This window comes from Nipponia nippon, unplaced genomic scaffold (genome assembly GCF_047370975.1).
Source record: "Nipponia nippon isolate SJK-2023a ecotype South Korea unplaced genomic scaffold, ASM4737097v1 scaffold_3, whole genome shotgun sequence".
Taxonomy (NCBI): Eukaryota; Metazoa; Chordata; class Aves; order Pelecaniformes; family Threskiornithidae; genus Nipponia; species Nipponia nippon.
In genome coordinates, this window is record NW_028262347.1 from 21,143,841 (window position 1) to 21,161,852 (window position 18,012).

The window sequence follows — 18,012 nt, forward strand, 5'->3', positions numbered from 1 at the left end:
TAAGAAAGAAAAAAAAAAAAGTAAGCCAAAGATGATCAGCTTGATACTTTTTCACAGGTTTCTCACTGCCCTGAAAATTGTATTTATCAGGGAAAGTTTCAACTTTTTCTCAACAGTAGCAGTTTGTTTTTAAACTGCAAGTAGAACTTTCACGGACTACCTACATCAAGCAAGTTAGAATCCTGTTGCCCATACCAAATTAATGGAAGCAGGAAAAGGTAACTCTGGAAAGACAGCAGAAGTTTGGAAAAAATGAAAGAGGAACAAAACTCAGGATAGTCCAAGGAGCAGCATGCTCCATGAATGTACAAATGCTGCCACAGAATACAGAATTGTGCATTTCAGACTGTAATCGCATCTTGCAGTTCTGCTGAAACAAAAATAAAGAAGCAGAACTCGTGTAAAATTATTCTAAAGCAATTAAAACTTTATTATGCATAGCTTGATGCAAAACCAAGCACATCCAAATGTAAAGTGAAGTGCTGTATTAAAACTACAGCTGAAGAGCTGAGAAATAATGAAAACTGTTAAATAATTTCAACCACTAAAAAAGTGGGAGCATTCAAAAAACAACTGCACATGGCACACCAGCACTTACATAACGCTATTTAGGTTCATTTTACCAAGCAAGGGCTAATCAAGTCCTGACTTGTGCACTTACCCAGCACCAGTGACATTAGTGTTCATTAAAATATATATATATATATAAAAGAAAATTGTGTATTTTATTAAAAGTACATAAATGCACAAAAATAGGTAAAACATTTTTTTGTACACTTCTCCAAGGAATATTAGACTGTTTTTTGGGGAAGGGAAGAGGATGGAGATGGAGCACTCTTAACTAATCTGCTCTCACAGAGCATGTTCTGGGAATAAGAACGCTGGGACTGGTAAAAATCTGCGACCAATTTGTGTCACATATACTACAACATGTACAACTTTATAACTTACGGAAATGGGGCAATATATTGAATGAAGAGCATAGTTTCATATATGTCAAAGACTTCCTCCAACAGTGTTCATATTTTTTTTTGTTTTAAGGATGGCTGGTGTCTCCAACATGATCCAAAATAATTACTTCAAATGTAATTGTCTTTCTGCGTTCCAAAATGATCATTTAATTGAATTCCATTCCATGTTGAGGATAACAGAAAATAATTAGGATCCAAAGAGATAAATACCCAGCATGATATTAGTTAATATGAGAACCTGGAAGACAGTGAAAAAGCCATTAAGTCTCTCTGAAAGGAAACAGAGCTTTCAAATAAATAAGCCATCCTTACAGCAGTGTCCAGAGACAGTGAGAATGATACAAGTGTTCCATGTATTCTAACACTAATACTCAGCTAAAGTTTCAAAAGGGGCAGAACTAGATTAAAAGTTTCACTTTGATTCAGTCCTCTTTCTTGAAAAAGAAAATATATGCAAGTCATTGAAAGCATAGAATACAACTTCCACATGCATGATATGCATCAAGAACATGGTTTTGAAATGTATCTGAAAGTCCCTCCAGTAAGAGTAAGAAGGGGGATGACCCTAATTTAAGAGGATTTATATATACAGGTATGCACAGACAGGATAAAGGAATACTTTAAGGTAATAAATAATCAGAAGTTATTGTATTCTTAAATACGCAAATCTTGAAAATGGGCGTATTGCAGCAATAGGAAGGCATCCACGAAGTTTTTTAAAAAGTGAACCTTAGACTAACCCTATAAATGTCTGCTTCCAACAGTAAATTCTGAAGTGTAGTAAGAATATTAGACACAATCCTTTACAGAATACACAGACGAATATCTGAGCACATCAAAGTTTACAGTTCTTAAAACAGCCTTCAGTATGCAGACAACATGGGAGCCAGTTACCCACAAAGACGATAAAGTTTGGTGTGAAGAGTCTCCTTGGAAATAAAGCTTTTAAAACTTGCTTAAAATTTGGTCAAGGCCAAAGAGAGCAAAGAAAGCTCAGTGTGAGCCCATGACATGGCACCTACGCGCTGAACAGCAGCAGCTTTCAAGATCCTAAACAGAAAAATTTCGTCTTTGTCCATTTAAGTAACACATAACGAATACAGTCTGGTGGCTCACCGAATAGTCAAAGTTTGATATGGTTCAAAAGAATGCTTAAGAATTCATCCTGTAACTACTAATTTTCTTTGAAATCTGGAAATAAGAAGTGTCTATGGCTAATCAGATGAGAGTCTGCTAAAACAGCTGAATCTGAATTGCACAACAGAAAGGAAAACTAATCAACATTTAATAACTACAACTTCCACAAGATAAGGATTGTCTGTTGCTCTGTGCACTACAACAATAGAATCGTTGTATTGTAGGACGATTGTTCAAGACATATTAAAATATATAAGTAGGAGGCAACACTAGTGGAGGAGTTTGAAAACATTCCAGAAAAATCTGAAAGGAAAAAAAAGAGCATACAAGCAGAAATGTTTCTCAAAAAAACGTTTTACAACTTCTTCTAGAGAGTACCAGCTGTTCCAGTGGTATGGAAAAGACTGATGACAGTAATAGTATAGTAGAAAATGCTATTAAAAAGTGGAAGCACAAAACTTGAAGAATTTAAAACTAACTTTACAAATTGAATTCTTTAGTCAGGTCTAGTTTATATGATTTATGACATGTAAAACACACACAGATGATTGTAAAATACAAGATTTAAGTGCCCGAGTCACACATGGATCAATGGTATGTCATTCAGGATCCAAGAAATATGACTATAGAAAGTCAGTAATATTTAGGACCATTTGCTTCTAATTATCTTGGCAAAGACTACTTATGAGTGTTTAAGATCAGAATCTTTTTTCCAAACATTTTTTCTGAATTATGCAGTAAAGCTAACAGTAAAGACCCTTTGGAAAAAATACTTTCTTACACATTTTCCATTTGAAGATTTCTATTTTCTCACCTACTAAATCCTGATATAAATTAAAAGAAAACTTAGGAGTTATTAAAAAGTTAAATCAATAAAGATTATTTTCGTTCTCAACTTCTATCATGAAAAAGCATGATAATTATCTATCAATATATTGCATCAAAAACCTAGTGCCTAGCAGTCTTTCAGAGCAGCCCCGCAGGACCTACAAAGGCAGGCTATTCCATTTCCTAAATGGAACTAACTTCTTTTTCTTAAATTACTATCTAAAGGATGTTATACAGAGCTTTTACCAACACATTTTTTTTTTCTTCTTTGAAAGTAAATGTTTCCCTGTAATTGTGAGAATACAACTGCTGGGCATGGTATCCAAAGAAAAGGCAACAGGTGGACAGGTGAACTTCAGGGCTCTCTTATGTAAGCATGTCCAGCAATCCTACTCTATTAAAAAGGAAACAAATAATTTACCATTTATTTGCCTTTTACAGCTATTTAGAAAAATCAGTTCTTAATTTGTGCCCCATTCTAAGACAGGGAACAGAAACTGAAACTGAAATTGCCATCTGAAATGATGAAGGTAGAAATATTTACCAGAGATCTGCCACTCCTGAAATGACACACAGGACAACACCGTAAACTGCATGTCTTTGAATTAGCTAGTTACTTAATTAAGTTACACGGCTGCATTTTTGGACCTAATTTTCCAGGCTTTTTGTACCTTGAGAGGTATTTCACACAGGGAGATGAACACTTCAAGTGATTCAGTATAAAAGACCCAGTGCATACTAAAGGCATGCAACAGCCTCCTTCTATGATAGCTTGTACTGTACTTGAGGAAGAGCATGATCTGAATCCTTTTAGAGACCATAATATCACACTAAAAATTTATTCCAGCCTAGCAAAAATTAACAGTGCTTGCAATCCTAAGAGTGTCTTCCTGGCTTCAACAAAAGGAGCTGCAGAGACAAAACAAGATGCTTCACTGCTCATGCAGTCAAGCTGACAGCACTTGAAGTGTCAGTCAAGTGAAGATAATCAAGGGCTGTTAAACACCAACCCAGCTTTGTTATTTTTAGGCAGCACTGAACACAAAGAGTTAAAATAAAGCTGACTTGCATATTCACATCTTTGTATCTAATCAGATGAATCTATAGTAAGTTTTTTCCCCCCCTCAGAACTGAAATACTTTTATCTTCAACAAAAAAAAATATTTTTATAGAACTCAGAAGTACTTAGCCATTCTTACCAGCCGACGGTTAGTTCTCAACATCTGCTTTCGTCTCCATTTTTTTCCAATGACATGTTGTTAGAAAGTCATTGCTGAGTGACAGCTGTATTATTACAGCTTTGGAGGGACGGGAAAAGGGAAAAGTAAAGGAAGAAAAGATGAAAAAAAGGAAGAAGGAGAGAAAGGAAAATGAAAGTGGGGGAGCATTACCATGTTACGATAGCATGGCCTCACAAAGTCCAAGTGACAGTATGACAAATGAACACTGTTTTGGTACCAACAAAATAAAAGCAACTACTTTTCAAGTATTTTACCTATTCTTGAGTAATACATGTTTCTTTGTATAGGATACCTTCTTATGTGTACACTTCTACACACACCAAAGAAACTATGTCTGTGTACTACAATGGGAAACAGAAGAAAGCTATCAATTAAAAATGTCCCAAATTATTGGACTGCATGTATGATACAGTAAAAGAGTACACACTCCCGTAATTGTTCTTTATGGAGGACCTCCCTCTATGCATGAAACTACATAATCTATTCTCATCTAGGGGGAAAAGGGGGGGGGGGGGGGGGGGAGAGAAAACATAAACAAACCCCCCCATAAACCTTTTCTGAGAGACATTCACCTTGCAGTCAATCCTATTGTGGAAACTGTCTCCCTCTCTCTCCACTCACAGAAGAATGAGCCCTAAGTCACCTGTATTTTTGACTTCCACCTTTAGTGCCTGAAGTTAGTGCTGGAGTCACTGGATTCATTTTTATGACCATCCATCTCTTAAATCAGACCTGTAGGTGAGTATGTGGGGGTTGGTCTTGATGACCTTTAAAGGTCTCTTCCAACCCAAACTATTCTATGATTCTGTGATGTTCCAAACAGGTCAAATGCAATGGTGATTTGATCAACTCTGGTACCTTATGAACCTGATACAAGGGACTTCACGGTATCTAAGCCTGTGAATTTGAAGGTAGGTCATCTATACTTAGCCCCAACACCATGGCAAGTGTGTTCTTATTTATAAGCATAGTATGGATCTCCAAATTCACTATTTTTTTAATACCTTCAATAAATTCCACAGTTCTCTGTTCATCATCTGCACCACACAGAAAAATTAGTGTTAAATGCCATAGATTAAGCACATAGGGGACTATGACATTTTATTTTTTAGAAAGCCAAACCTGGGCCAAGAAATGAGCTAAGCATTCCAAAAAAATGAAATGCCAGAATACAGTTAAAGGCTCCACAATTCCTACAGCATCAAGAAAAACAGAAGGACATCTAGAAATATTTTTTTATTATTACAGAAGATTCAGTTATACTGATCTTAGAAAACACAGCAATTGTAAGCTAGGTGCTAATAATGAATATCTTAAAAATAACCCTAAAGATAGTACTTTCAAAGAAATTAAGAGGTTTAAGACCCAAGAAAAATTTCTGAAACATTAATGTATATTATATCTTATGCATGCACACACTTGACAAGCCTTGAAAAAGAACAAAACCCCCATTTACCTAGCTGTTCATCAAGCCCCATCGTTCTTGACTATGTTGCTCAAAACTCCCTCTGTTCTAATAATATAAATCAAGAAATAAGCGAAGGATTTTTAATGGTGAGGAAGTTAATACTATGGTTCTTTAGATGAAATAAAACAAAAAGGAACATTTATTCTCTTAAATGTCATTGCAATTGCTGACTGGTATAAAATAGATTTCTGCCCCTTCTTTCTGCTTTATGCACTTATTTTATTCCACATGTATTACAAAAATCCTCAGTATTTCTCAAATTTTTTCCAGAAATTAAATTGGCAAAAATTTTAGTAGCGCTGCCAGAATTCCTGTCTAAAGCTTGAGCGGGCCAAATACAAATAGAGAAACACAGAATTCTTTTTTTTTTTTTCAAATTGCTCTCCTTAATTTTCCTGATTTTCTTAGCAAATGGTCAAAGTTTCTCAATGGCCTATCGTCCCAATAAAAACCAAACCAAACCAAAAACCAACCAAACTTGTCAAAAACAAGCAAAAATGCACTATTTTTTTGGTAGTGTTCTATCCAACCTTCATTTTCTCAGCCTCTTCGGTGCTTACGGGCTACTGTGCAGCCTGCTGTTATCCTGACAACTCAGCAGTCGAGCTCCTGTAGTCCCCGTGTGTCTATACTGACAAATTTAACAAGCCAGAGGATAATTCCTTTTAGGCCTTCACAATCTCCATTGCTTTGTTTGTTTGCACATGCACCTTAAAATGTTTTATGTTTTGAAACTTCCTGAAGGAAGGCATGCAGCTGAAGTTTTCAGACATCGCTAAGTGCTTAAATAACTAAATTTCACATCAGATTCTACAGGAAACAATCACTATGCATCTAAAGAAAAAAGAAAACAAAAAAATAGTTTTAATTCAAAGTATAAGAACTCCAGATCTGTCAGTCGATTTAGTCAAATTACTGCATTTTACTCGTGAATATATGTATATGCTATCATTCCTGTCTTGTATTAACCAGAGGAGTGATTATGCCAATTTGTTTTTTCACTGAGCAACCTCTAGTTTAGTTTGTTATTTACTTAGAGGACATAAGTTATGTCCTTAGATATGCATGTTTTACTTTCATTTTTTCCATTTAGAGAATGGTAATTGAATGCTGGACATATTAAGCTTAACTTTTAATCAAACTGGCCTCTGCTGCAGAAAGCCAAATATTTATTAGACCCCAGATATAATGTCTGTCCTTATCACACCAAATAAAATTAAGCAAAAGTGGTCATCGCTACAATATTAAATTATATCAAATGCAAGTGGAATTCACATACAGGTTACTTGCGGACAGTTCTTAAGTGTCGCCAAACATTTTGTAGTGATCAGGGAGAAACGAGGTCAGCCCAACATTTACTGATAGATTTAATAAAGTATAATTACATTTGTTGTATATTGACAACTGCATGCAAAGTATATATTAGGAAATGATAAATTCCCCTGCCTCCCAAAAAACCCTGTGCTTTTTATTGTATTCAATACTCTAATTCAGTGATCCATGTTATAAATATTTGTTTACATCCATTTCAGTGCCTGGAGAAAATCTGTGTAGCTGGAAGCAAGAAGAATATTAAGCAAATGATATGTTTCACTGAAATTTTCTATTACTGCTATCTAGCTAAGAAACAACAGAAAACCAACACACTGCACTATAATAATCACTATCTGCAATCCTAATTCTATGATAAGTTGAAGTGATTGCTCTAGGATAGTGTATTCTAAATACTTAGTTTCTAATTAAAATAGAGGGTACCAACACAGTAACTGTGAATTACTACCCTAAATTTATGAAAGCTTAAAGGTGACTGATAAAACCAAGAACAACATGAAAATTTAATCTGAACCTAGTCTAGTATTTTGCAATGCTCAAAAGGTTCTTAAAACAGTCATTTGTTCCAGGAGTTTATCTTACCTATACACAACTGATAGAGGCAAATTTTTAAAAGGTCGGTAAAATCTACCTTCTATCCATTAATCAGCTTTATTTTTCTCAGATGTAATAACTGCACCAACTAATTTCCTGACAAAAAAGGATTAATCTTTGTAACAAAAGAGCAAGGTAAGTATACGATGGATATTTTTAAAAGGTCATTGAACTTGTTGCAGTTAAGATTTGACATGCCTGAACTTCAAGAATCATACATCAATCTCTGATGTGACCAAAAGTAAAAACAACCTATCTTCTTTTTGAAATTGCTAGATACCATATGAAGCAAAACCAGGATACATCAAATATCTATAGGAAATTTTTAAACTTGTCTCTCCACTATGTAGTTGTCAGTTTCCACATAGCAAGTATGGAGAAAGATGTGCTATATATGTAAGTCATAATGCCCTAGTAGAACACTATGAAATTAAAATTTAAGGTTACATTACACTATTGCTTCCTATTTTTTAAACGAAGATTCACATATGAAGGGAGGTCAGAGTATTAAAGTGAACTGCTTTCAGTCCTCTTCGAAGGTTAAGTCATGCTGTGCAACAGTCCCCTATTTCTGATAAAAGTTAGTATTTCAGCAATTATTTTCTGTATGAAAACCAACAATATATGGGACACCATACTTACAAAGCAGTGTGCCAATGGATTCTGTATGTGTCTGTCTTGAAACTAACTGGCAAACACACCAATCTCAAACGTAATTCAAGAGAGCATAATAAAAGGCGGTCTATGAGAATAATGAAACATCAGACAAAGTAGGTGTGGTTTTACTTAACTAGGTAAGCTTAGAGTCTTTCTTTGAACTTCTTCATATAACAATACATATGAGTGACATGAAAGGGAGAAACATTGAGGAGACTGAGTAAGGTGAAGGACAAAATAACAACGCATCCATAAGTAACGGCAGAAAACCCATATTGGTTATGAATAGCTAAGGAAGAAAAAAAAGATGTGACAGCCAGCTCTCAACCACTTAAAAATTTCAATGCTTTGTGTATTAAGCAAAGTCCCTTTTAATAACTTTTTTCTTATACCCACTAGAATTGAGGATATTTAACATTCATACCAGTCAAAGAAAACTGTGCCATAATAATTCATTTTCAATTACAGTGATTGCTCATGAAGTTGCTAACTCACAAGAACGCGTGTAAGAAGCCTAAAGCATGACTTTTCTACCATGGTATGGCTTTGGAGGGAAAATCTCATGCCTGCTGAATTCTTTTGAATAAAAACACTTTTACCATCAGCATGAAATTAAAATTTTGTGAAAAATATCCAAATAGAAAAAAAAAAATATCTATATTACTGTATACCTCATCTCATTTATTTTTATCAGAACACAGACATCTGCATGAATCGTCACCAGCTTGCATATCCAAAAGTAAAACAATTAAACTCATTTTAAACCTTGGAAAGCATCTGAGGTTTGTGCTGGTTTCCTGCTGAATCGTAGCTCAAAACAGCTGCCAATTGCAAATTGCTTAAATTAGTTCAAACACAAGTTTGAAAATAACACGAGGAGTAAAATTTCCAACGTGAAAGCAAAATGTTTGGTTGCAAATATAAAAAGAATCACAGGAATAAGATTTGATAAGCTGACACATCTGTATGAACCATATATGCTTAAAAAAATACACACTATTAAAGAACAACTGGAACACCTTCAGGTGAATTTAATTTGGCTAAAACACTTCAATTCACATACACAGTCTCTTCTTGAACAAACAAATAAAAAGTTTAAATATAAAAGCCCCCTAAGTATTAGTTCCACATAAGTTTAACTCTATGCATATCTTCATTAGCTTCAGGAAGAAGCTACAGAATTTTACTTTTAAATTTTACTTTAAAATTATTCTTAAAAATATTTCTTTTAACTTCAGATTTTATTCCTGTTATTAACCTACACATTACATTAAAAAAAAAAAAAAACAAAACCCACACCTAGAAATTCTGAAATGGGAAAAGTACTGAAATTAGAAGAAACTATTCGTAATTGTTTGGGTTGTTGGGGTTTTTTTTTGTTTTGATGATAATCAAAAGCATATTTGCCCCACATACACCTAATTCCACAGAGAAAAAAAGGAACAAAATGACAGATTTTAAACATATTCAGAAATCTGCTGGTGGTTGGTTTTTTTTTTTTGGTCAAGAACTAAGTCAGTTTTCCTATATAATAAAAACATTTTTTCCCCAAAGAATCAATTCACAATGCTTAAGATAAAAATTTCAAGGAATTAGTACTAATTCCTGGTGTGATCTAGCACAAAATGACTCACTGTGCATGTGATAAAATGCAATCTGGATAAAGGTACATCATGAAATTATCTAGATTAAAGACTGGTAAATTGGAATATTTGGAACCCAAAGCTTTTGACATCATTAATGAAGATTAAGTCATTCCTATCATCATACTACCTTCACACAATTCCTACCTCAGAACGAAAGTACCAGATCAAACCTACGTGCTCTTTCCAAGCTGTTATGAAAAGGAATGGAAACTGGGGCTTTCCAAAGCAGCAAAACAAAGAAATAAAAATACGAACGAAAGACATCCCCCCCCATACCAAATCTTACTTATCATTTTCTTATGCTATGATTCCAGCATTAGAATAATTTTCCTCCTCACTTGATCATTCAAGAAAAAAACCACACACCCAAAAAAACAACCAAACAACAACAACAAAAAGCCAATCAACCCTCCTCCCCCCTCAAACTGCAAAAAAAACCCCACCAAAACCACAAACAGCTTTTGGAACACATCTTCATAATAAATGTTTAAATGAAATTCCTGTATCTTTCATTCAAAAACTCAAAAACCCATATGCTGTTTTCATACCTGCATATGGGTTATCAACATGACAATGAAACAGAGTATTTATTTCAAAGGCAATATAAAACTCATAGCAACGGCCATGAATAATGTTAAGGAAATACACTTAAGTAATTTTCTTATGCTACTGTTCTTCCTCAAAGAGGGTTTTATTCAAACTTCTCCAATAAATAGAACTTCGCTAAGAAAAGGTGTAATTAACGTGTACTGCATACTGTAATGCACCAATGTATCAAGATAACATTTTTTTAAAATGTTCTTTAGAGAAGTCTCATTAAGAGCGTAATCTTACACTTAGATTCTTCAACTTTATTTAAAGTACACAGACTAAAGAAAAGAAACACAGGAAATGTAATTATACTTTGGGATTTTAACACCTCCGTAACATACATGTGTATACAAAGCACCTCATACACAGTCATCAATGTGAAAATATGCTTGGAGTAACACTACAGCAAAATGAAGTCATACATAGAACATGTATCTTCCATGCTCCTCCTTATAAAAGTTCTAGTTTTGGCACCATTTATGAAGTTTCCATGTAATTTAACAGGGAATTTCCAAAAAAGCAGCTGATTCACCTTTCCTATTGGTTGCCACAAAATAGAAAACATCTTAAAAAAAAAAAAAAATCACCCACCCATACATGTAAACTTGAAGATTCCACTGCTAAAGTGAAAACTGTGAAAAAAGTAAAACTTGGTTCACTAAGTCTAATTCTATAGGGCCAACACAAAAATGAATCAGTAATTTTCTGAACTCTAACTGCTCAACTATGAGAAAAAAACTGTTCAAGTGCTAAAATCTAAAGATTAACAATTACAAGTATGTCAAAAAATTAACAGGTATGTTAACTTTCGAGATGCATCCATTCAAATAAGTTTTGTAACATTTACCTGTATCCAAGCGCTTTACAGGGGACTCATCATCAACCTCAGAATCTCCACATGCACTCCTTGATCTTTTCCTTGGGTGCAGAAGTGTCTCCAACCTTGGAAGGACTACAGACAAAAAGGTTTTGGTCCCTAGCTGTGGAGAAGTTGGCTGGGTTTCAGTGTTCTTTGCAGACTTTTGGGGGCTTATACTTTTCGATTTGCAGAAGAGAATGGATGTACGTCTGTTTACATCAGTTGATGACTCAGCTACAGAAGAAACAGTCGACTCATTGAGATTACTGTCAAGTAAGTGTTCTGGAGTGTGTCCATTTATTTCTTTCTGAATGGAAGTGCTATATAATTCATTATCAAATTTTACTCTTTTGTAAAGCTTACTCTGCTCTGGATTGAGTTCTACTGGTTTGAGGGTTGGTGGTTCTGAATTAGTCTCCAAGTTTGAAGGAAGAGGTAATGCATCTGATGGTTCAAGTTTAGGGGGAGATTTATCTCCTGAAAAAATTATAAATAGAGTGTGATTTTTGAAAACCTGTAGTTATAAAGTCTATTATAAAACTCACTATAAATGTGCAGCCCACCAAATAAATTGTTGTTTGGAAACAAAGCATAACATTTTAAAAACAAACCTTGTCTAGCAACAATCTGTCCTAGTTAGTAGTTCCTACTTTTATACTGGGAATGTAACAGGGATAGAAAAGTAGGTGTTTATAGTTGGTGTTAACAATTTACACCTGGATAAATACTTTTTACTTTTCATGCAGTTAGGTTAGTTTCATTAACTAAAAACTAAGAAATCTATTTTTTTAAAATAGAAATTTGGGGTGGTGGATGATTATCTGTTAAATGCAATTGCACTGCCATTCAAGTAAAATTTTTGATAATATACATTTTTATGTATTTCACCTTATCAATATTCACCTTATTTGCCTAAGACAAATTTTATCAGATAAGCATTAAAAAAAAAAAAAGTATTTGTAACCTGATCTGCTAAAGTCAGCTAAAATGTGTTATAAAATTTACAGAAAGGCAAGATTTGCAAATCTGTTTTACAGTTGTGGCTAGAAGTTTTATCTATCAAAAAGAAATAAAGAAAGGGGAGAAAAAAAACACCACCCCCAAATTCTTGCAGCTTGATTAGTCACTAATTGGCCAATACACACTTGACAATGAAGACTTGTTAGGAGAAATCAGAAAAACCACCCTCTAACATTTTTTCTTCCTTCCCCCTCCCCCTTTTTTACAATTTCTTTAGTTAATTTTTCTATGCCACCTGAAAAAAAGGTGTAAAAATCCCAAGGGTTTAAACCCAGTATCTGTAGTGGATTAAATATTATCTCTACATTGTTTTGGTTTTCGCTTAGCAATGCTTACTTGAAAATCAATGACTTCTAAGTGCAGAAAAATATCTGCCCCATTGTTTAAGGTTTAATCAAACAATAGCATAGTTGATATTAAAAATACATTGTTAAAATAAAGTGTGACTATGCTCACATACTTTGAAGGTATATAAGTATTACAACTCGTAAATAATATTGCAGGAAGACATTTAGAATGAAATTTACAGTCAGATAAGCACATTTGAAGTACTACCAATTAAAAAAGCCAGTAGTTTAGAATGTCCAAGGTGACTGTTCTTTGTGAACAAATTCTGATTTTCTTACAATTGATTGGAAAATATTCACAAAAAGATTTAAGCACAGAAAAACACCTGAGAACCATTTAGACACCAAAACCTAAATTTCACAGTGTTATTCTGGTACCATATATTTCACATGATCAGAAACTGAAAACAGAATTGCAAGGGGGTAATTCACAGCTCTTCTAAAGCCAGCTCCTGTAGAGATCCTGGGCACAGGATTCTACTACTTTCCTCATCCTTTTTGGCAATTTGTTGTCTTTACTCCTCTAAGTGCCTTCCATTTCAGAATGGGAATTTGAACTAAGGACTACTACTCTTCACTAGATTAGAATTGTAACAACAATGCCAATCGACTCTGGATCATGCTCTTCATTATGCTTCTTTTAAAAAGCGTACTGTAAATATAAAAAAACAGCTACTGCTTACTTTTGGACTATTTTTTGCACAACAGCTGCAGTGAAAGGCTGTGTCATAAACATGTTAAGCTACAAGTAAAAAAAGTTAGTGTATTCATTATCTGCCAGAAACTACCTTCCTAAAGAACTATATTCAGCATCATCCCTTGAAAATTAAAAAATAAAAAAACCCTCCCAAATTTAAAAAAAATCTCTGAACGTTTTAAGAATACTTAACAGCGTCAGAACAAGCATGCTGATTCATGTACACTTTTTCTGCTATTGTCGTTCAAATCTCAAGCAAGTTATATGTTTAAAAAGCATTCTCTTAGTCACACTAAAAAATTAAACACCAAGTTCTGTTTGAATGGCAGTTAAGGGCAGTCATTTTATTGACTTCAAATTTCAAAAATTTTGATAGCATCAAGCTGCAGCAGACACAGACTGTTGTATTTATTACCATGCTTCCACTTTCCCTTGAGCTCTTTACTCCTCCCATTCAATGCACTTATTCAAAATGAAACATGTCTCTAACTCTCCTAAAGAAAAACAGGTTAGCTTTTTAGAGAAGAGCTGATCATGAAGCAAACTCAATAGAACTTTTTTTGGGTTTTTTTTTAGAGACTAGATTTTCTTTGCATCATTTAAAAATGAGCAATAAAGACCTCAGTCACTGATTTAAAAGCTAAAAAAGTAAATACAATATTCAACTGAAATATAAAGTTAGGTCTTTCTAGTATATTGCTCTCATTGAAATCAATAGGAACTAGCTAAGAGTACATGGAGTTCCGAGACCAATGTTTTGAGGAGGAAGAGAAGAGCAAGGGGAAGGGCTGGTTAGATACAGCTGACTTGATTCTACAACATGAAGTTTGTTAAGTCCTATCAATAGTTAGCTTTATTTAAAAAAAAAAAGAAACCCAACCCAAAGCTACCCTCCACCCTCCCCAAAGTCTGGAGCAGAGATTAAGAAAAAGTTAGGAAAGACAATGCAACAGCCAGTTTTCAGCACCATTGACCTAGGCTCACATGATCCCTAATACATATTTTGGCATTTAAGTGGATTTCCAAAAGTACAAAGATCTTTTCCACTCAGGCATTTCCGATTCCTTTTTGTATGAGATTGATTGTACTTTCATAAGTCTTGCTACTGTGAAAAATAATGGAGCGAGGTTTTGTTTTAAAAGATCTTTCTCATATTCTTAAAATATTTGTTGTGATTTAAGTGACTATTTGTCCATTTAAAAATTAAATATAATACTCACTTATTACACTCTTTAATTCAGATGATTAAAGCACCTGACTGAAGAGGTTCAGAACAGTACTGATTTAAACATGGTTTAAAATCTTACCTTCTTCTTCTCCATCTTGTTCTAATGTCGCACTTTCTTCTTCAAAACTTCCAATACCTGATTCTATTTGAGGAGCTTGGTTGTGTTGCTGACTTAGTTTGTTGCGAATAATGCTGATTTCTTTCTTTAACAGCTTTGCTCTTTTGCTCCTTGACCCACTGGATTTCATTGCACAGGTGAGATCAAGTTTTTCTAGCAACTCTCTCAGCTGTTCTTCCAAAGACATATGCGCTCTGTTTGCAGGATTCAGTAACCGATCCACTGAAGTCAAAATACATATAATGGAAAAATGTGTTAATGTTTCCCAGAATATTTCCCATAATAATAATACCAACAGGAGGAAAAAAAAAAAAAATTCACTTGCCAGAATTAAAACATGTCATCAAAAAGCTACTTAGATTACAGTCTTAGTAGCTTCACCATTACCAGCGAAGAAATGTTGAAACACATTCCTACTATATAATTACCATTCTTCTTCATCAGAATTTTGCTCAAGAAAACTAAGTAGTAGAGCAAAGAATTAAAAGGTCAGAAGGAAGACATAATTAATCCTTCCCATCCTAACACATGATTTCCTTCTTGTCAAAGAGAAGGGCAAGATCATGGTTATAAAAGAAACGTGTTAATTATTCTCCTTTACTGGCAAAACCTCAGAAAACTGATATGTATGTCTAAAGTCATCATTTTAATTCCTAGTATTACAAACTCACTTGATTTTTTAATTCAGTAGGTTATTTAAGAATGTGCTTAAGTTTATGCGCACTGGTAGTCATTTTCCATGACTTACAAGCATACACAATCATGTGAAAGAAAGCACTCCATTTAAAAACCTTTTTCATGTAGCTTGTTAAATTAGGCTCCAGCATTGTCAAAATCAGAATCTGGCTAACACTGTTTTCTAATGACAGATCTAGTAGAATAGAAACACTTGAATCTTTCAAGCAATGTTCTTAATGGGGGGGGTGGGGGGTGGGGGCAGATCTAGTCAGAAAAATGAACAGCAACAATCTTAAACATCTGTATGGAACGTACACACCGTATGTAATGTCAAATGCAACTTTTAAAAATAATCCAAAAACTTCTTACCATCTTCCCAAGAGAAAGGCTGGGGTGCCTCAAGTTTAGGCCGTTCAGGTAAGTGCATTCCAGTTTCATTATTATAACCGATTCCTTCAGCATCTCGCCTAGCTTGCCTGAGAACTACACCTCCTTGATCTCTTAACCGCACTGCAGCTCTATAGAATATTGTATCTTTTGCATTGTATTTCATACAGTTATCTATGATAAGATTGAAGTCTTCTTCAAACTCACTGAGGTTTTTATAGCCTTGAGCATCTAACCGTTTTCGCATGGTAGAGAAATCCATAGGATGTTTAATATGATCCAAATAGTCTGGAACCTTTGAATAAATATTTAAAACATGAATGGGTAAAATTACTTTACTACAGACAAAGTAACATTACTATTAACTGATCCACATTTTCTAACATATTTTGTAACACCTCAATCGAGAACTTCAAAATGTAGCTTAGAATTGCGCATCTTGATATTGCAAACGTTTGCATGCCAACAGAAGTTTACATATTACAAGATTCTGCATCTTGGGTAACAAGTTGGAGCTCTATTAACAGATGCTGAAACTACATGTTTTTTAGAATTCTGTGTTTTTATATACATATTATATGTGTATTTATGCATACTTCTAAATGTACGTATTTATACCTATGTACACATATGTATAATATATACATGTGTATGTAGTATACACACACGTATATAATTTATCTAGACATGTATACATGTCTATTTATTCTTTATACACATGTATAGATGTGTTATATATGTATGTATGCACACATACACGCACACTCTAAGTTCATCTGGTTTCCCACTGAATGAAAAAGAACTTCACCTTCAAGTAGGAAGACAGTATCTGCATTTCAATTTTTAAGACACCCTTCGAGTTTGCTTTATCAAATAATCTTATAACAAAAGATCAATATGTACCCATGTGATTCCATACAAGTACTTCCCAGAAATTATTTTGGTATATCAGCATAAATAGACTTTCATAGCAGTAAGTCATAACTCATAACGTAAATTATCAGAACAGAGATTAAAAGGTAATGCTGCTCCCAACTCTGCATGTAACAATTTGTTTTTGTACTTAAGTGCCATCAAGTCATACCTAAACATAAGGAAATACAGCTTAAAACATACCTCTTTGAGGTTCACTGGCTGAGCAAATATACGAGCAGAATCCTTTTCCTGCAGCTGATCCAGAACTGATCGCAGAAGTACAGTGAATGGAGTAAGCTGAAGTTCCATAGCAACCTGCTCAATCTTGACCTAAAGAAGTAGTAATTATCCAATTGAGCATTTTTCATTAACATACTGTTTTAAAGTTGTTTTGTAGCAATAGTGAAGTACTTTCTGTAAATGTCCTATGTGTTTCATACCTAGTTACCAACATTGAAACAGTCTTGTTATGGCAAAAATGAATTCTTAATGACACATTAATGGTGTGTGTATATACATAAAATATAAACATGTAAACAAAGTATACACATACAAACACACACACACACACAAAACAAAGTATAGACACACACACATGTGTATAAATAATAATACATAATACATGTGTATAGCAAGTGATACGTGAGTGTACAGGAATGATGCATGGAATTCCAGAAAGCACCGAAGAACTACAAACTATTAGCTTGCAATGAATGTTCACAGCTTGCAAAAAGTGAAAATGGAATGGTGTTTTCATAAATAAGGACAATTAAAGACTCGTAAGTACAAACATTTTGTTTTCATAGTTTTCATATAAAATGTTATGTCTGCATTATCACTTCCTCAAATCTCTTTTCCCAGCAATGTTATCTCTAGCATGTTGTAGGACTTAGATGCAGCTTTTTTTTGTTTTCTCTTTTTGGTGACAGAAGTGCAAAAGTGCTCCTCAATATAGGCACATGTATGCAGAAAACCTGAAGAGATCAAAGTTTCTACAGTTCTTCAGAAACCAATTGTCTTTGCAAGTCTAACAGAATGGCTTGTTAAATAATTTCTCTACACCGATGCACACAGCATGGGCAACAAACAGGAGGAGTTGGAAGCCACCATGCTGCTAGAAAGCTGTGACCTACTTGCCATTACTGAAACTTGGTGGGACAAATCCCATGAGTGGAGTGTGGCTGTCAAGGGCTACAGGCTGTTCAGAAGGGACAGGCGAGGAAGGGGGGGCAGAAGCATTGCCCTCTGCATCAAGAAATGGATACAGTGTGAAGAGCTGTCTCTGCAGAATAGCCACG

At 34.3% G+C, this 18,012-nt stretch overlaps 1 protein-coding gene across 6 annotated transcripts in view; it reads right to left on the reverse strand.

The window, feature by feature from the left end:
• Positions 1-18,012, reverse strand: part of BRD1 (bromodomain containing 1) — a 64,306-nt gene that overhangs the window by 18,672 nt on the left and 27,622 nt on the right. For 3 of the 6 annotated variants that reach the window (XM_087764566.1, XM_087764565.1, XM_087764570.1), the window contains 4 exons: positions 16,916-17,044; positions 15,782-16,094; positions 14,696-14,956; positions 11,313-11,801 (listed from right to left, as the gene is read on the reverse strand). In XM_087764566.1, the coding sequence (XP_087620692.1) occupies positions 11,313-11,801; positions 14,696-14,956; positions 15,782-16,094; positions 16,916-17,044 (1,192 nt within the window). Of the gene's footprint in view, positions 1-1,019; positions 1,210-4,135; positions 4,235-11,312; positions 11,802-14,695; positions 14,957-15,781; positions 16,095-16,915; positions 17,045-18,012 lie in introns of those variants that run through there. The other 3 variants (XM_087764568.1, XM_087764569.1, XM_087764567.1) reach the window with 3 other exon arrangements.